The 18,301-nt window shown below is 48.7% G+C and overlaps 5 protein-coding genes across 5 annotated transcripts in view; 3 read left to right on the top strand and 2 right to left on the bottom strand.

The window, feature by feature from the left end:
- The window catches only part of LOC121591853 (unconventional myosin-XV), a 38,138-nt gene extending 33,855 nt beyond the window's left edge, over positions 1–4,283 (top strand). Inside the window, exons 7-11 of the mRNA XM_041912894.1 lie at positions 1,302–1,960; positions 2,095–2,317; positions 2,385–2,701; positions 2,762–3,581; positions 3,671–4,283. Of these exons, the coding sequence (XP_041768828.1) occupies positions 1,302–1,960; positions 2,095–2,317; positions 2,385–2,701; positions 2,762–3,581; positions 3,671–3,832 (2,181 nt within the window). The 3' untranslated portion in view covers positions 3,833–4,283. The remainder of the gene's footprint in view (positions 1–1,301; positions 1,961–2,094; positions 2,318–2,384; positions 2,702–2,761; positions 3,582–3,670) is intronic.
- Positions 4,284–6,719: 2,436 nt separating this feature from the next.
- Positions 6,720–9,351, bottom strand: LOC121594175 (DENN domain-containing protein 2D-like). Its single transcript, XM_041917206.1, has 2 exons — positions 7,387–9,351; positions 6,720–7,313 (listed from the first exon to the last, which is right to left on the bottom strand). Exons 1-2 carry the CDS (start codon positions 9,202–9,204, stop codon positions 7,011–7,013), a joined length of 2,121 nt encoding a protein of 706 aa, XP_041773140.1. The 5' UTR covers positions 9,205–9,351; the 3' UTR covers positions 6,720–7,010.
- A 97-nt stretch (positions 9,352–9,448) lies between these two features.
- On the top strand, positions 9,449–11,441 carry LOC121592816 (threonylcarbamoyladenosine tRNA methylthiotransferase-like). Its single transcript, XM_041914625.1, has 3 exons — positions 9,449–10,349; positions 10,414–11,063; positions 11,136–11,441. The coding sequence occupies exons 1-3, from the start codon at positions 9,563–9,565 to the stop codon at positions 11,358–11,360; spliced, it is 1,662 nt and encodes a 553-aa protein (XP_041770559.1). The 5' UTR covers positions 9,449–9,562; the 3' UTR covers positions 11,361–11,441.
- A 56-nt stretch (positions 11,442–11,497) lies between these two features.
- Positions 11,498–13,532, bottom strand: LOC121592817 (translation initiation factor eIF-2B subunit gamma-like). Its single transcript, XM_041914626.1, has 6 exons — positions 13,060–13,532; positions 12,842–12,989; positions 12,279–12,777; positions 12,040–12,207; positions 11,738–11,964; positions 11,498–11,664 (listed from the first exon to the last, which is right to left on the bottom strand). The coding sequence occupies exons 1-6, from the start codon at positions 13,214–13,216 to the stop codon at positions 11,505–11,507; spliced, it is 1,359 nt and encodes a 452-aa protein (XP_041770560.1). The 5' UTR covers positions 13,217–13,532; the 3' UTR covers positions 11,498–11,504.
- Positions 13,533–14,473: 941 nt separating this feature from the next.
- LOC121592815 (uridine-cytidine kinase-like 1) lies at positions 14,474–17,575 on the top strand. The gene is made up of 7 exons (XM_041914623.1): positions 14,474–14,627; positions 14,906–15,228; positions 15,417–15,694; positions 15,776–16,099; positions 16,187–16,582; positions 16,673–16,754; positions 16,843–17,575. The coding sequence occupies exons 1-7, from the start codon at positions 14,581–14,583 to the stop codon at positions 17,085–17,087; spliced, it is 1,695 nt and encodes a 564-aa protein (XP_041770557.1). The 5' UTR covers positions 14,474–14,580; the 3' UTR covers positions 17,088–17,575.
- The last annotated feature ends 726 nt before the right edge of the window (positions 17,576–18,301 follow it).

The raw sequence follows: 18,301 nt of genomic DNA, 5'->3' as shown, positions 1-18,301 counted from the left end.
GGCAGTTTTGTTCTCATTGCTTTTGTTATTTGATTGAATAATCTGCAATAATTATTACAGAAAAGTACTTGAAGTTAGGATAATGCAGCATTAAATGTTTCAATGTAGCTTTCAGTGTGTGTCACTGACATTTTACAGATATGTTTTGAATTTTTTTACAATTAAATGTCAAAAAATGGTATTAAAATTTGAACCTACGACCTAGCATATTGTTCTTCGCGAGCTCAAATGGTATGAGCTTCCGATATACTGCCGTGCTGAGTAGATCCTGCTACGGTTAAACCAATCAGCCACTGGATAAGAATTGTATTTCAAGCTCTAATTTATCCTAAACCTAAATCTTATTTATCTTTATTCAATGTAATATAAGTGAACTTACAAATACCATCCAGCCCCTTACTCTGCGGCACAAGCATGCAGCCGGTGACGGATTTTTATTAACACAACTGGTACCGGTGTAGCAAGGTTGCACTATCCCGTTCGATGAATTATGTCGGATTTCTGATTAACCTTTCCACTGTCCAATGCGCTCCATTTTTCATTCCACAAAACGGGCGGGATATGCACCATTAGCTACGCCACATTTGCATAACTTCGCACGTTTGATGTAATCTGACAAATGGAGCGGAAACTTTATACGCCGTCCGGCAAGCGGAAGCCCTGCTTGGAACGATACCAAACTGCTAGAGGCGTGTTACATTGCCTACCCTGAGGTTGTTTGTTTTTTATGGGTAAAGACGACACCGTGGCGTAATGTGACAAAAACATTAACAAATGTGCATGTTTGCATGTTTGGAGGGTGGGAAGTGAGTTACGATTGTTACGATTTAAATTTGTACCATCAAAAAAGCTGCTCTAATTGTTGCGTTGAAAGACACACAGCTATTGTCTGTATAAAACAAAACATAAAACGTTTTACACGCAACAGTTCATCAGTGCAAGTTGTGTAGGGTCGTGAAAGTGGGCAGTTCGGGTGTAAACAGGTAGTATTTACCATAGGTTTCTGACATTTGGCCCCCTCAACAATTATGAAGAAAGCAGCGCATACCGCACATCGAAACGACGCGCAGGTTCCGAGCCGGCTTTCTAAATTTAATAACACGTTCACGGAAGCTTACGTTTTACGTTGCCAAACCGCCTGCCAACCCATATGCATCTTTGCTCTTCATTCCGCTCAAATTGATTACGGGCAGGGAAGGGGCGGTCGCACACCAATTTCAAAACTTTTACGTACAATCATCATCGCTGATCACGCTCGCTTAACGCTTTTCCCTTCTCCCTGTGTCCCATTGCCATTGCAGACCCAGTCGAAGGGCTCCACCATCTCGTCCGGTGTGCGGGCGGCCGCGGCCACCCTGAATGTGCCGCTCGAGCGGCTGGAAACGTCCAACGTGAACAGCCCCGGCTCGCCGAACCAAATGTCGCCGACCGACAAGGGCCACCATCTGCACCACATGATGGGTGGCCATCCGGGGCAGCACCAGTCGCCGCACCATCTCCATCACTTGCACCATCAGCAGCAGCAGCAGCAGCTGATGGATGAGTTCGAGGATATGCACATCGATCACGGTGGGTTAGCGGACTCGTCCCCACCGCCAACGATGATGGGCGGATACGGAAACGAGGGCCGTCTGCATGGCGGTATGAAGCACGGCATCAATGGACAGCAGCAGTCGCAACAGCAGCTGCAACAACAACAACAGTCGCAACACAACTCACCATACGGTGGGGAGCGCAGCCCGACCGACGGGGGCATGGCGGGCCGGGCCGGCAGTGGCGGCGGTACCGGTAGCGGCATGATCGTTAACCACAAAGGCTCACCGATGGGTAACGGCAACGGCAACTACAGCGATATGCACATTGTGGCCGGCGGCCACCACGAGAACGATTCGTCCCCGACGCAGACATCGCTGACCAAGCATTCGCTGCTGCAGTTTGCGATGCAACACTTCCGTACCGAGTAAGTATGACCAGGTCCGCCCAGCGTAACACGGCTTGCTCGAACGTGAATCGATAGTGGTGGATCGGTGGGCCGGTCGGTCATTACGGCGACGACAATCGAACGGAACTAACGCTTTGCGCTTTGCTTCACAGTGACGAGTTCAAATCCAACCGTTCGGACAAACGGGCCATGAGGAATCAGCATGCCGATCTGGTGAAATGGCAGGGCTACCCGCTGCGGGCTCCGCTGCTGCGACTGCCGGCCGACCTGACGCCGCTCGCGCTGGAATGTTTCGACTGCGTGCTGCGCTACTGCGGCGATCTGGCAGTCGATCCGGAACTGTCCGAAGTGAAATGCGTCTACACGGTGCTGATGGTAAGTGCTGGTCGCACTTCTCGCTTATGGGCGATTATTTTTAAACCCCCTAATCTTTCCTTCACAGCACTGCCACAAGCATCTGGCCCTGCGCGACGAGGTGTACTGTCAGCTGATGAAGCAAACGACGGCAAACCGATCGGCCTGTCCGGATTCGGCCCAGCGTGCCTGGCGCCTGCTCAGCATACTGGCCGCGTACTTTGGCTGCTCGGACGCGCTGCGGCCCTACCTGATCGAGCATCTGACCTCGGCTGCGTCGGACCGTCGGCGACCGTGCCACGGTACGGCAGCCGTCTGTTTGACCAACCTGCGCAAAACGGCGCGCTGCGGTGGGCGCAAGAACGTGCCGAGTGTCGAGGAAGTTACCGCCGTTTCTGCGGGCAGGTAAGTGCTCTCCATCAGATGTCCCTTCCACAGTGAAGCTCATTCCTCCTAATGTTACAGGTCTGCCCGGCGACAAATTTACCGCCTGCCTGGTGGCGCGGAACGTATCGTCAACACGCGCTGCTCCACGGTCGTGGGTGACGTTATCGCCGAGCTGTGCTCGCTGCTCGGTATCGAATCGCCGGCGGAGCAGCAGGAGTTCTCGCTCTACTGCATCGTGCAGGGTGACGCCTTTACCATGCCGCTCGCTGCCGACGAATACATACTGGACGTGACGACCGAGCTGCTGAAATCGGGCCAACCGTTCTATCTAATCTTCTGCCGGTCGGTGTGGCACTTTGCGCTGAAGCGCGACCCGGCACCGACACCGCTCTACATCGAGGTGCTGTTCAATCAGGTGGCGCCCGACTATCTGGAGGGTTTGCTGCTCGAGCTGCCGAATGGGGGCGCTCCCAGCCCGGACTACGTGCGCGATATGGCGCGCATTGCCGCGATCCTGCACCGTGCCGCCGACCTGAACCACCTGCCGGCGATGAAGGAGATCAAGTTCCTGCTGCCGAAGCCGGCCCTGTCGTTGCGCGAGCTGCGCCCGGCCCAGTGGGTGGCGTTGGTGCAGTCGGCCTGGCCGTCCGTGGCCGGGCTGAGCCCGATCCAGGTGAAGGCACAGTTTCTGAACGTACTCTCCTCGTGGCCACTGTTCGGCAGCAGCTTCTTCGCGGTGAAGCGCGTCTGGGCGGACGAGAACCCGATGGAGGAGCCGAGCCCGATGTGGCGCGAACTCATCCTTGCCCTCAACCGGCGCGGCGTGCTGTTCCTCGATCCCAACACGCACGAAACGATGCAGCACTGGCCATTTAATGAGGTGATTTCAACGCGAAAGGTAAGTCAAGATCACCATCACGCTCTCTAATGGAATTGCGAGATCATGAATTAATTGTTTCCGTTGTTTTCCCACCCCACCAATCACAGGTACGTTCAGAGGATGGTGCACTGTTTCTCGACATGAAGGTGGGCAATCTGCTTCAGCAGCGCGTCATCCGTGTGCAGACCGAGCAGGCGCACGAAATTTCACGACTAGTGCGCCAGTACATCACAATGGCCCAGGCGCAGCAGCGCGATCGAAGGGAATAGGGGCATGCGCGGGAAGATGATCACGATTGAAGACGACTACAAGTAGACGGGCCAGATTTATTTAGGTGCAAAGGATAGTTAGTTTTTTTAAGATTATGAACCCACACACACACACACACACACACACACACACACACACACACACACATAAATTAGGTAGGTGCAGAGTTTCTCTGCAGAATCGGGAAGGTGGTAACAATGATGATGATGATGAATATAAATAATATTAATTGTGCTGGTGTGCTTATTGTACTTATTTGGGTGAACCATGCAGGACCGGCTGAAACGCTCAACGCGGCTTACAATAATAGATTTGCTCTAGGAGAAACTGTTTCGTTTTGTACCAATCACAAAAAAGCGAACAAATGCACATTATACTACGTATCATATGCTGTATTGATTATATTTTTCTACAATTTTGAAAATATATTTGCATTTTATATAAATCGAACATTCGCGGTGTTGTTTTAACTTAGATTTCAGCATCAGATGAACTGGAGTATTTCTGTTGGTCCGTGATCGTTCAGAAACATGCTCGAAATAGTCTCACGCATGCCGTTTAGTGTCTGTCTTTTGCCAATCAAACATCCTTGTGTTAATGGAGGGCGCAACAACTGAATCGAAATATATTGGGACGGATTCATTTGTGGGTAGTAAAATTGTCGTATAATTCATACAGCAATGAAGCACCCATTATTTTTGGATATCTTCTGTTTTGCCATAGCGATCTAGAGTAGCGGCCGGCAATCTTTATGACCGAAAGAGTTAATTTCATCGAAAATGTTTATAAAATTCCACGAGAAGAGACCAAATAGATAAACCATGAGTAACAATGTGGGCAAGTTGTATGAAACATATGAACAGTTAAGAGAGGCCATCTCGAAATCAAAGGCTCGCGAGCCGTACTTTGTCGATCGCTGATAATGTGCAACATGCCGGTCCTATAAAAGGTTGTTAAACGAACTTGTATACCCAATTCAAAAAGTCGATCACGGTTCGATCGAGGAATGATTCCAGATGGGAATATAACCATTTACCCCTTTACTACAACGGGATTCTCACAAAATTAAACGACAAGAATATATTCAGATTTTGATCAAGCCCACGCCTCAGGAGGTACGGGATAATCTCAGTTTCGAGCTTCAAAACAGACGCTTACTGGAGGATACTTTTCACGAGACTGTTAATGACCGGTAGGTATTCTACATCCTTCAGTGACTCGACTCGACTTCCTCAATATCGTTGGTACTGATCAAGATCCAAACGTCCAATGGTTTGATATCGGATGATCTATACCTTGGTAATCTTTAGCTGCATAGGAGAACATCAAACTAATCTTTTCAGCATATTTCTAGGCCTGAGTCGAGGCCTGAGTGCCTAAACAATTTTCAATATCTAGACTAATGATGTACTCTCTAGAGCGCACACATGACTCTGATCGGCCTCCGGGTATTGTTAGTCCAATTTCGGAGTCGCAGTCGCCTGGGTCAGAGCTGTTCGTAGTCGTCCGAAGTCGGCCGTAGTCGGCCGTAGACGACCGGTGTAATGTTTTTGTGCTCAGACATTTCATTTTGTGGTATTTTTTCCTCCATCTTTATGCGCCTGCACTTCTTAAACAGACCATTTTTGCTAAGAATAGCGGATCGAGTCCACCGGAGGCCAGAGTCATCGAGAGTCGACCGCTGTCAAAGTCATTCGGAGTCGATCGGAATCCGGAAGACTCCGACTCCCGGCGACTCCGACCGACTCCGACCAACTCCGATCGACTTCGACTCCGACTATAGGCAACTGCGGACGACTCCGTACAATTCCGACTCCGAACTACTCCGCACAATTCCGACTCCGGACGACTCCGTACAATTCCGACTCCGGACGACTCCGTACAATTCCGACTCCGGACGACTATGCACTACTCCGGACGACTCAGGACGACTCCCAGCGATATCGGACTGATCCAAAGGATTCCAAACGACTCCGTATAATGTTGGGCGGACCTACCTTCCGGAGTCGGTTCCGAAATTTTCGGAGCCGGATCGGAGTCGACTCCAGACTTTTGCTAACATTACCCATCACCGATCGTGACCCCGTCTAGCCCCAGAGTCATTTTTACCATTTAAAATTACTGGTTTTCCAATATTCTAGTTATGCCATTTATGCGATCTATGAATAAATGTAAAGAGTTTAACGCTTGTTCTGCCAACTTCCACGAATTCTTGAGTGACGTTCCATTTGCAGAGTGATTAGTGTGGAAGATTGATCGAATCTTTATCCGAATTTCCCGTTGTACTTCAGTTCATGGATAGCTTTCTGTATTGTATCAATACTAGGTCGTCCAGATATCTGGCAGGCACTGCTATTGGCTCCTCTAATCGTATGGTTAAACTAATCTTACAGAAGATAAACAATTTTTTAAATATGACTCCATCCTGAGTGAAGCAGAGTATGTGTGAAGCTGTTACGGTAGCTTACTATCCTGCTTCATCCTTTTCAGTTATAAATCATGTTCATTTTCATCTTATCTAAACCTTATCCGACGCTACAACCGCTTTGCAGTCTTGGCCTGCTGCAAAAGTGTCCCATATCACTCTCGCTCTCGCGCCGTCGTCTACCAATTTGTTATCCCGGCCTTAATGACGGACGCCTCCACGGCATCTTACCACTTCAATATGGGCCTGGCATGCCACAATGTCCTTTACGAACTTTACAGCTCGTATGACTCGTCCTTAAAGAGGTTCTTCCATTGTCCTTCCTCACATTAGAGGCCGAGATTCTATGGATGTATTCCACCGAAAATAACGGCTCGGTGATTCATATCATTTTTACCTAGTCACGATGAGATGCCAGTGTATGTCTAAAACAGATTAGTCGTTAAAATCGTTCCGAAATTCATTCAACAATAATATTCAACATCTTCTTAGTTCGTAATTTTATTAGCAGCACATTTGTAATTGTTTTCCCTTTATTAAAATACGCTAATGTGTATGCCCAATGTAAAAGTAATATTCATACAGATCGAAAAATTTCAATTGTTTTAGCAAATGTTTAAAAAAAACGGCACGGTATGGCTTTCCAGCGCCTTCAACAATAAAATTTGGTCCCATCCTTACTCTAATGTAGCCGTCGCGTGACTATGGCGCCCTTGCTTTAGTTTAGTTCTTTTCTTACAGAAACATTATTTCTACGATTTCTTCATTAGTCCCTTCATCTTCGACATGAACGTTTTCCCTTTGCGTTCAATGTGTTTTGAATTCGCTACAACTTCATCGAATGTAGCCGAATGCCAGTACTTAGTTTGCGATTTCTCCGCTATTTTCGAGTTAAACAGCGTATAATCAGTGCTGCCCATCGTTGCTGGTGACTTGGCCGGATGTTTCGAGGAATGCCAGTGCTCCAGAAAGTCAGCAAACATCACAGTTTCCAAAAAGCAATTCAAAAACAGTTTCATCTCAGGATTCTCGAACCGTTCCAAAAATGCAGCTTTCTGAAATGGTACAGGAGAAATGTTGTATTGTAAACTGCAGAATAAACACAATGCCTACAAATTGTGCACTTACCTCGTATGTGTGGGGATCCAGGGTGGAAAATAATTCTACAAAAAATCTAACAAATGCACCACCTATCAGAACGCTCGCTAGCCCCTTGGAATCTTCGAATATTTTTACGAGATCCAACGAAACGCGCAGCGGTTTCTTCAGCTCGCTCGGCAGGATGGAAAACTGTTCCTTTCTGGCCGGACGCACGGTGCGCTTGTCCAGGTTTACGTAGCACGTGTTGCCACTTTCCCACAGCTCCTCCGGAACGGGCTGCAGCGTACCGGCCAGCATCGGTACGGGCGCTTCGAGCATCTGCTGCAGATGCTCCGGTATCGCCGTCACCAGTATGTGCTGCCATTGGAATGGGTAGAGTATTAGCAGCAGGCCCTGCACGCAGGACGTCAGCAGCGATAGATGCTCGCTGAACAGTATCACCATTTTCTCCAGCAGCAGGCTTTCGAACACGTGGATCAGTCCGTCCGATCCGAGGCACTTGAAAATATCATACAGTTCCGTTTTCTCTAAGCGTAAATCTTTGGGACGGTTTATAGTCATGGTGATCGGCTGGGACGTTTCTTCGCGCATCGTCGACCGCATCTCGAAGCTGACTGGCAGCGTCAGTGGCAACCGTTCGCCCGCCAGGGGCAGCTTCTGGTCGTAGAACTGCTCCATCAGCAGCTCCGGCACGCGACCATTGCCGTGCTGGCTTTCAATGCACTCCAGCAGCTTATAGAATACTTTTGGCTCGTTGTACTTGGTCACCAGGCAGTACGTAAGGGGAATGCAGAATTCCGACGACTCGGGCAGGACACGCCGGCAGAAGCCGTACAGCCGCAGCGGATAGTCGGTAAGGATGATGCAGTACTCTTGGTTGCGGTTGCGCACCAGCGCACCATTGTCGGGATAGACAAACACCTCGATCATCTTGTGCGGTTGCTTGTGCCGCGGGTATCGGCTCTTGATGTACGGTTTGTTTTGCATAATGTCGTACCCAACGACGATGCAGTATTCGTACAGCGTTTGCGGAGGTACCGGAGAAGTGCGCTGCTCCACCGTGCTTAGCTTGTTGTAGTGCTCGATCAATCCTTTGGCATCGGCCGTTTTACACTCCGCTGGGGGAACTGGTGCACTGCCCTTGTCCACCACGTCGTACACCCGGATCGTGCCGTACTGCTGCGTGTAGTGGTTCAGCTCGGCGCAGCGGGACAGTCGACGGAGCCGCTTCCTGTGCTCCTCGCTCACGGGTTGCTTTAACGAAATTTGCTCCCGAGACGGTGACTGGTGCAGCCCTTCGGACGGTTCCTGAAACGCGGCCTCTATCAGCATGTTCACGTCGTCGTAATGCTGCGACTCCGTTGCGCGGGTGTCCTCCTCTGCTCGGCGTGCCCATCTTCGCGGTGGCTTTTCGGGCGGTGGCCCTTCCGGCAGGGGCTTGTTCAGCGCCTCCCGAATGCTATCGGAGTGGTTCAGCTGCGGAACGGTGGAGCAGGCCGAACCATTACCGCCGTTCATTGAACTCGTTTGGGAAGTACTGCGGCGGAATGCTTGCGAGCGCTTGATGCCGCGTCGAGCCTCCAGATCGCGAAGCGCCGTCGCCTCGTCGGCCAGCTTCTTATCGTCACGCACCGAACCTGTTCCCTTCGTTGGCCATATATGGCCGGACCGTTGCTCTTGCTGTTGCGGATGCTGCTGATGCTGGGGCGATTGGGGAGGAGGCAGATGCACCTGTTGCTTTTGCTGTTGCGTTGTTATGAGCGTCTCGAACTTGGCCGTGATGTTCTGCACCCTGCTGTTGCCGCCATCGTGGGTGCCCGGTGCCTTGGAAGATTTGCTCGACATATTGAGTCACACATAGCTATTTCATTGCTGCCTTTCGTATACCTTCACTAGAGTGGTGCACTATTTCCGCGAAACATTTCCGCAGAGAGCGAAAAGAGAAAACCCGTTTGTTGACAGAACGCTGACAGAAAATAACAACAACCGCTATCATAAAGCAAATAAAGATAAAGGTTCTGTCACGGTCGGCGAGGAGAGAGAAATAACAGTCACCTCACCTATACACACCCTGTTCAGCATTGCGTTTGACAGCGATTCGTTCCGCGAGACGAGTGCTACGTAAATACATGTGGTAAAAAGTAGCGCAAAGTGGTGTAGTTGAGCTTTTTTACTTTAAAAGGACATCATCAAGCCTTCCCCGATGGATATTAGCTGTCAGGACATCATCGGGGACATTGAAGATTTAATATCGTTGGACGATCCGTCGCCGGCAGAACGATACCTCAACAAGAAGGATGTAACTGTGCGCACCAAACGCGTCAAAGTACGCGCGAACCGTCCGAAAGAAAAGTCCACCGTCGAAAAGCCGCTCCTGGACAGCGTTATTCCCGAGACGCAGCACATCTACATGAAGACATGGGGCTGTGCGCACAACACCTCCGACACGGAGTACATGGCGGGGCAGCTGGCACAGTACGGGTACAATTTGACGAGCGATAAAGATTCGGCCGACCTGTGGGTGCTGAACAGTTGTACGGTCAAAAACCCGTCGGAAGATACGTTTCGCAACGAGATCGAGGCGGCCCATCAAGCCGGAAAGCATGTGGTGGTGGCCGGATGCGTTCCGCAGGCCGCCCCGCGGTCCGATTATCTCAAAGGGCTCAGCGTGGTTGGGGTGCAGCAGATCGATCGTGTGGCAGAAGTCGTGGAGGAAACGCTCAAGGGCCACTCGGTCCGGTTGCTGCAGGCGAAGAAGGTGGACGGTCGCAAGGTAGCCGGCCCAAAGCTGGCCCTGCCGAAGGTGCGCAAAAATCCGCTCATCGAGGTGATTCCCATCAATTCCGGCTGCTTGAACGCGTGCACCTACTGCAAGACAAAGTTTGCCCGGGCCGATCTGGTAAGCTACCCGGTGCAGGAGATAGTGGACCGGGCGCAACAGGTATTTCAGGACGGAGTGTGTGAAATATGGCTCACGTCCGAAGACACCGGTACGTACTGGTTTTGGGTTGAAGTCGCTCGAACGGTTGATTTAATCGAACCAATTATCTGCAGGAACGTACGGGCGGGATATCGGTTCGTCGCTGCCGGAACTGCTGTGGCAGCTGGTTGAGGTAATCCCGGAGGGATGTATGATGCGGCTCGGAATGACCAATCCGCCCTACATTCTCGAGCACTTGGACGAGATGGCGAAAATACTGTCACATCCACGCGTCTACAGCTTCCTGCACATACCGGTGCAGAGCGGCTCGGACGCAATCCTGGGCGAAATGAGGCGCGAATACTGCGTGAAGGATTTCGAGCGCATGGTGGACTTTCTACGCGCCCAAGTACCGGGCATTACGATCGCGACCGACATCATCTGCGGGTTTCCGGGCGAAACGGAAGCGGACTTTGACGACACGCTGGCACTGTGTGAGAAGTACCAGTTCCCAAGCCTGTTCATTAATCAGTTTTTCCCCCGGCCCGGTACGCCGGCAGCGAAGATGACAAAAGTTCCGGCCAATGAGGTGAAAACTCGCACGAAACGGTTGACCGATTTGTTCCATTCGTATGAGCCGTACAAGAAGTACGAGGCCAGTACGAAGCAAACGGTACTGGTTACAGAAATCTCGCACGACCGGAAGCACTACGTCGGGCACAATAAGTTCTACGAGCAGATATTGCTACCAATGCACAACAACTTGCTCGGCAAGCAGGTTGAGGTAAGGGTGAGAACATACGTTTTATCGCAGGAAATTAAAATGTTCTCTCGTTTGGTTGTTTTTCTTCCTTAGGTGGAAATTACCGGATGCACCAAATTCAGCATGTTTGGCAAAGTGATACAAGGCGAGCAGGAATGGAAAAACTGTAGCAAGCGTAGTACCGCCGACGGTACGACGGCCAGCAGTCTCGTGGCCGGCGCACAAGAGTCAAAGTATCGATCGATATTTGCTTACTTTTTCATATCGTGCAGTTTGGCGATAGTGTGCAAATACATTTTTATGTTTCTCGATTTCTAAAATCCCTTTTGCGCATGCTGCAGATCTTGTTTGCGTGTATGCCTCGGGAGATATAGAAAATATAACAATGAATTTACTGCATCGCTTGAAGTCTTGTGTGTTTATATGGAGGCGAAGCCAACAAGAGCTAACACCACTTCCACTCTAGTCAATCGTCATGAAACCGTCTGCGTTTGAAAGATAAACGCTCTCCTTCTTCGTACCGGCTGCGACGACAAAGTGTGGCCCGATGATGCAATTCTTTAGCACTGATCCACTCTTAATCACCGCTTTTTCGCCAACTATGCAGTTATCGATGACAACACTGGAATGTAAAAAAAATGGAATTTTAAAATGCGAACATCGCGCATGGTCGACAATCTCCGTGCATTACGTACGTTTCTTCCACTGTAACGCCATCCATAAGTACGCTATTGTTAATACGCGTTTTCGGCTGAACCGTGCAACCGTTCGCAATCACGTTCTGGTTGAGGGACGTCTTTTCACTGATGGTGGTCATATCTCCGACGGCACATTTTGTTATTTGCGTGGATTTGATCGAGCTGCTTTGTGACACCAGCTCGCGCTCAGAAAACCCAGTCAACGCGGGGAAAATTTCAAAAATCTAGAAACGAAACGTGATTGTGATCATGGCCATTTAGTAAAGGAATACTTGTGTGTTATCACGATCGAAACTCACCTTCAAATTACACGACAAAAACGAACGAACGTTATTTACTCTCAATCCGAATGCTTTCGAGTCGGCAAAGTAAGCATAGCAGCGTATCGGGTGAGAAGTTGCTTTCTCTTCCTTGTTGAAAACCGATGCTTGATCGATCTTCCTATCCATTTCCGTGTACACTGCAAACTGTAAAAATGAAACGGTACCTCGAAAGCTACAAATCCGTTTCTACGACTTTTCGCAAGCACAAATCCTACCTGAAAGATGTCGTCCACCTTCGGCTTGGCCGTGTACTCCGAGGCGCCGTCGTTTTCCGGCACTGCGGGCGGTTGGAGCAGCTGCTTCTTGATGATGTGCGGCAACAGTTCGCCCTTCACCGCGGATAGTAGCTCGGTAACGGCTAGATACTCCACCACCCACTTCTTCATGATGTACACGTGCGCATCGAGCATCGAGGAAGAGATGATCATGTCCGGATTTTCCCGCAACAGATGGCCGGACAGTTTAACAGTTTCCTCGAAATCGCTCGCCGACGCCATGAACAGGACCCTGCTGGTAGCTTTGTCGTAGCCAATGATATCCTTTTCCGCTTTGTACTTCGATTTCGGCCCCGGCATCACAACGTCCTGGTCTTTGCCGCTTTCGAGCAGCAGCAGCTGTACGGAGGCATCTTTTTCACGAAACTTGGACAACAGCGGGTACAGGTTGATTTCGATGATGGAATCGCACGACAGTACCACCACATCGGATTTAATCCTGACGAAGGGGAACATGGAAGTTAGCAACATAACGAGCTAATCAGACGCTATCATGCATATACTTGTCCGATACAAGCCGCAGGGAGTCGGCAGTTCCGCATTCCGAATCCGTTGGTATGGAGTAGTAGTCCAGCTTCAGCTTCAACTGCAACCGTTCCAAGCGTTGCTGTATTTCCGATTTTTCCGACTCCTGCACCACGACGATGACCTCTGGAAGCGAATCGGGAGGAATTGTTTGATATGCCAAATAGGATCTCATCACGAACGTCCACGTACTCACCGGTGAAACCGTGTCGTTGCAGCAGCTGCAAAGGGTACCAGATCATTGGGAAGGGTCCAATCGGGAGCAAACATTTCGGTCGTCCTTCTAATATTTCGGGCAGCCGGGTTCCCTTTCCGGCGGCCAGGACAATCGCTTGAAATTCTAGCTGCCCCATTGGCGATATTTTTTAAATTCTAAGCTCGGAAAAGAGTGCAGTTTGTGCAAATCCTCGTGTTTTTGTTTTCTTTATTTTTTTGTTATTTTCTGCGGTCTGTGTGATGACGTTAGCGATGCGTCAACAACCAAGGTAAGTATATAAACAATCTTAGTTTATGCAAAAAATGTGTAAATGATCTGAATGGCGTTATCAATTGGCTTAATCTCTATTGATTCTAATCGCGCTACGAAATTCCCAATTACAGTGATGTTTTACAAAGCATGCACGTGTAAATCACATCCCACTAGCCAGACGTTCGCCGGCCGCTCAGCTGATTAAAATCTAACTTTTGCGCCGGCAGCTATAAACGTACCGTGCACGGCGGCCAGTGTGGCCAGAATTTTATTTTTTTGCGGTTTTCGGTAAGAGCATCACAATTTTATCGGTAGCTTTCGGTAGAATTTTTAGATTTTGTCGCTGGTATACGTTATCTTTTGAAGTGTTGAGTAGGGGGTGAGAAGGATAGCTTGCCACCATCTTAATTTGTTTATACAGGCGGTCCCCGAGATACACGGTTAATGGGGACCAAAAATGGGGGCCGCAGGAACCGCGTATCTCGAATTTCCGCGTAAGACGAATCTTGTGATTTCCAGCCAAAATATAGCTAATTTTCGTATAATTTTGTAAGTAGTGAGAGGTTTTAGCCATTTAATTCATTATTTGATATGATTCTGACTTAAAATAACAGCTTGGAACCCTTTGAAATATATTTTAACATTCGATCGAAAAGGAAGTTCTATGGAATTTTACATATGATGTGTCAAATCAGTACAATTTGTTCCAATAACTGTCAAATTTAGAAAACCGCGTACCTCCGAATCCGCGTATAAGAGGTACCGTGTATCTCGGGGACTACTTTTATACCGGTTTTGCACCCTCTTTGATCTAACTGCCAAATAGAGCAGTGACATCGCTTTGTGTTCCGAATCGAGAAAGTGTGTACAAATCCCGATTATTTCTTTTCCTTTTTATGGTTATTCAAATTAATAGGTTTTTGCTATAATAAGTATGAAAAATATGATTGAAAAGCAAAATTAAAATGAATCCTTAAAAAACATAATAATTCCATTATGTATTATTATGTTTGTGATATTCAAGGTGGAATTGCATTTGCGGCCTTACGGTGATCATCTGTGAATTGGTCGGCATATGAAAAATGGGTATTTCTGGTCACTCTGCCCGGCAGCGCATGAAAACCTGCTTGTATTGTCAACGTTGGTGAACGGGAACCCCAGCGCCGCTTTCACCTTGCCGTGCGGAAACCATAAGGTGGGGAGAGAACATCGCGAGCACGTTAGTTTTTCGTCTGTGAAAAGTAAAATATGTCGGTAAATCCCAATGCACCCCCGAGTTCTGCCTCATCGGATAGGTGAGTAATGCTAGTAGTGGCAGCGAAAAAAAACGTGCACCAGTCCTGCCCGTTTGCCGGAGTGTGTGCTTTTTACTTTTGCGTGTGCGTGTTTGTTTTGCTTTGTGCATTTGCAATTGCTTTCGCAAAGGAAGTGAAAATCTTGAGTCACTCGGCGCTCGGCATGTATTGCGCTGTACGCGCGTGTTGTGTGTGTTGGCCGGTCGTTCGTTCGATGCGGCGGTATGCTAATTGAGGAAACGGTTTTGAAATTGCTTCCCCGTCTCTCCGGCTTCTAGTGACGCAAGCGAGCCGAAGGAGTGCGAAACGCACGATCTGAACGCTGGATTGCACTCGAGCGACAGCGGGTACGATGCGGAAATGCCGCCAGACTGCTGTCCGGCGTCGCCGGCCACCGTCCCATCGAAAACGGCACGCTCGAATTCGTTCGGTTCGCAGCTGCGGTCACCGAAACCGCGACGTCAGCGAACCACATCGGTGAACCAGAACACCATTAACTCGAACGAGGCGATCATTCGCTCGAACAATCGCACGATCTACACAGCCGGCCGTCCGCCGTGGTATAATTGTGCGGGGCAGCAGGTGGAACCGTTCGTGATAGGTAGGTCGTATGGAGCGGCGGCTGCGGAAACCGGTTCCTTGGTGTCATTAGAAATGTCTCATTCTCTCTCTCTCTCTCTCTCTCTCTCTCTCTCTCTCTCTCTCTCTCTCTCTCTCTCTCTCTCTCTCTCTCTCTCTCTCTCTCCCTCCGTCACACGCTTTTTACGTCGGTTCCTGTCCGCGATGCAGGTATCTGCGGTGGCAGTGCCTCGGGGAAAACTACCGTTGCGCAGAAGATCATCGAAAGTCTGGACGTGCCATGGGTGACGCTACTGTCGATGGATTGCTTCTACAAGATACTGAACGACAAGCAACACGAGCAGGCGAACCGGAATGAGTACAACTTCGATCATCCGGACGCCTTCGATCTGGAGCTGATGAAGGATGTGCTGCAGCGGTTGAAGGAGGGCCGGAAGGTGGAAGTTCCGGTGTACAATTTCGTTACCCATTCAAGGGAATCGCACACGGTACAGTTTGAGGATGGCGCCGGAAAAAAAAACAAAAATCAAAAATAACCTCCGGCTCTGGGGACCAATTCTCGTTTATAGAAAACTATGTACGGTGCGAACGTCATCATTTTCGAAGGCATCCTTACGTTCCATAGCAAGGAAATTCTTAAGATGCTCGACATGAAGGTGTTCGTCGATACCGACGCAGACATTCGGCTGGCCAGACGGCTCAAGCGGGACATCATGCAGCGCGGTCGCGATTTGGAGGGTGTACTTAAACAATATTCGACCATGGTGAAGCCGGCGTACTGCTGCTACATCGCTCCCACGATGGCACACGCTGACATCATAGTGCCACGTGGTTCGAGCAACATTGTTGCGATTCAGCTCATAGTGCAGCATGTGCATACACAGCTGCAGTTGGTAAGTAGATTGGCAAACGAGCGATAGCGATGAGTCATACATCTTCTAAACATAATCTATTCATTATCGGCTTTCCCCCCTTTCCAGCGTGGTTTCAAGCTGAGAGAAGCGCTGGCTCATTCGTACATTGGGCAGCCGATGCCGGAATCGCTCAAGCTGCTTCCGACGACGCCGCAGATCAAAGGTCTACACACATTTATACGCAACGCTAACACAGCGCGCGATGAGTTCATATTTTATTCGAAGCGCTTGATACGGCTGGTGCTGGAGTATGCGCTGAGTTTGCTTCCGTTCCGCGACGTCGAGGTAGAAACGCCTCAGAATATGCCGTACAAAGGCAAACGCATGGCCTCGCAGAAGATCTGTGGCGTATCGATTTTGCGCGCGGGTGAAACCATGGAGCAGGCCGTCAGCGATGTGTGTAAGCACATCCGCATCGGCAAGATTCTGATCCAAACGAATCAACTGACCGGAGAGCCGGAGGTGAGCACTCCAAATTGCTGACACACATCTGCCAGCGTTATCTTGGAACGTGTGTTTGTATTGATTTGTTTTTCTTTTTTATCTTTACAGCTGTACTATTTACGTCTGCCGAAAGATATCAAAGACTATCGTGTGGTGCTGATGGATGCAACGGTTGCCACTGGAGCGGCAGGTAAGTGTAATCAATGTTCATCGAACGTGTCCACGCCGGCAACCGCACGGAAAGCACGTTTTTAACGATCGTTTCCCCCTTATCGCAGCAATTATGGCAATCCGTGTGCTGCTGGATCACGATGTGCCGGAGGAGAATATTATGCTGGTTTCATTGCTGATGGCAGAAATCGGGGTGCATTCTATAGCGTATGCATTCCCCAAGGTGCAGATAGTGACATCCGCGCTTGATCCGGAGATAAACGAAAAGTTTTACGTCATACCCGGTATTGGCAATTTTGGCGATCGTTATTTTGGCACCGAACCGACCGAGCCGTCATTGCTGTACGAGTAGCACTAGCCGCAACGCAATATTGGATGGTAGTGTTGATGCACAAGCACAATACAGGGTTCTACGATTTGTCCCAAAACCGCGGGCCACCTTAACGATTTGTCGTGGTCCCCATGACTGCGGCAAACTTTCTCGGGCATAAAACGTCCCGAACTTTCCACGGTCAATGGTATTGCATAACGACGATTGGTGAAAGTGTTCCGCGGTGAACGAGATAGTTCGTAACACACCCTGCAATTGGGATTCCTCCGCTCGCCTTAAATCCGTTCTCTAAATTGACAGAACGCTCCTGGTGATTGGAAGCGTTTCAATGATTAGCATCTCTTCTTCAAATTAGTTATTACATTTTAATCCTTCTTGTATCCTAAGTTAAGTTGAATCTAGATTTAAAGTCACATTTAGTTGAAATTAAGCGGAAGGATAGATTTTCAATTTCCTCCTCCGCTGCTTTGATCTATTCGTTGTTTTGTGTAATAATAAACATGTTTAAAGAGGAAGATGGAAAAATATCTTCTATACCTAAAAATATTACTCATCGACCTTCGAATTTTCCTTGAGTTTCAGAATGACTCATTTAAAAAGGGAAAATGTAAAGAGCTAAAAGACTTAATGGATCTCGACAGAAAATGCGATTGAATACACAAAGAAAGGGTTGAGATAACACCAAAGGTAAGATATATACCTAAGTGCTAGGCGTGCCAAACGGTAAATGATACATTTTAGAAGGTATTTTATACAAGCTAATACATGTGAATATGTGATGGTTCGGATGTAGATTCCCAGTAGTCATACGCGTACTATAAGGGCTATAAATAGAACAACAACGCCCTTCTAGGGAAACGTCAGAAGGCATTCAAAAGATACATTTTAATGCGCAGTGTTGATACATCTTGCACAGTGTTTACTAAAAACAAAGAGGTTCGGACATAGTTTTCTCAACGTTTGAGAAGGCTATAAATATACCAATAACACCCTTCAAGGGGAACGTTAGACGGGGAACCATCATAAAGAAAGATTTGTACAACGCATTTGGGTGACGAATGGTCATTACAGACAGTTCATGCGGCTAAACATAATCTGAATGTGGATGAGAAATGCAAAAGGGTGCAGAGCCCAATGACTCGTGGTTTACTTTAGATGGATCACACCCATCGATCTTGTTGTTAGCTGTGTTTAACTATCACTATCACAGTTTTTCATTGCACTACATGGATATT

The sequence above is a fragment of the Anopheles merus genome, chromosome 2L, assembly GCF_017562075.2.
Source record: "Anopheles merus strain MAF chromosome 2L, AmerM5.1, whole genome shotgun sequence".
Classification (NCBI taxonomy): Eukaryota; Metazoa; Arthropoda; class Insecta; order Diptera; family Culicidae; genus Anopheles; species Anopheles merus.
Note: the sequence above shows the minus strand (reverse complement) of the source record. Positions and strands in the feature narration are given on the sequence as shown.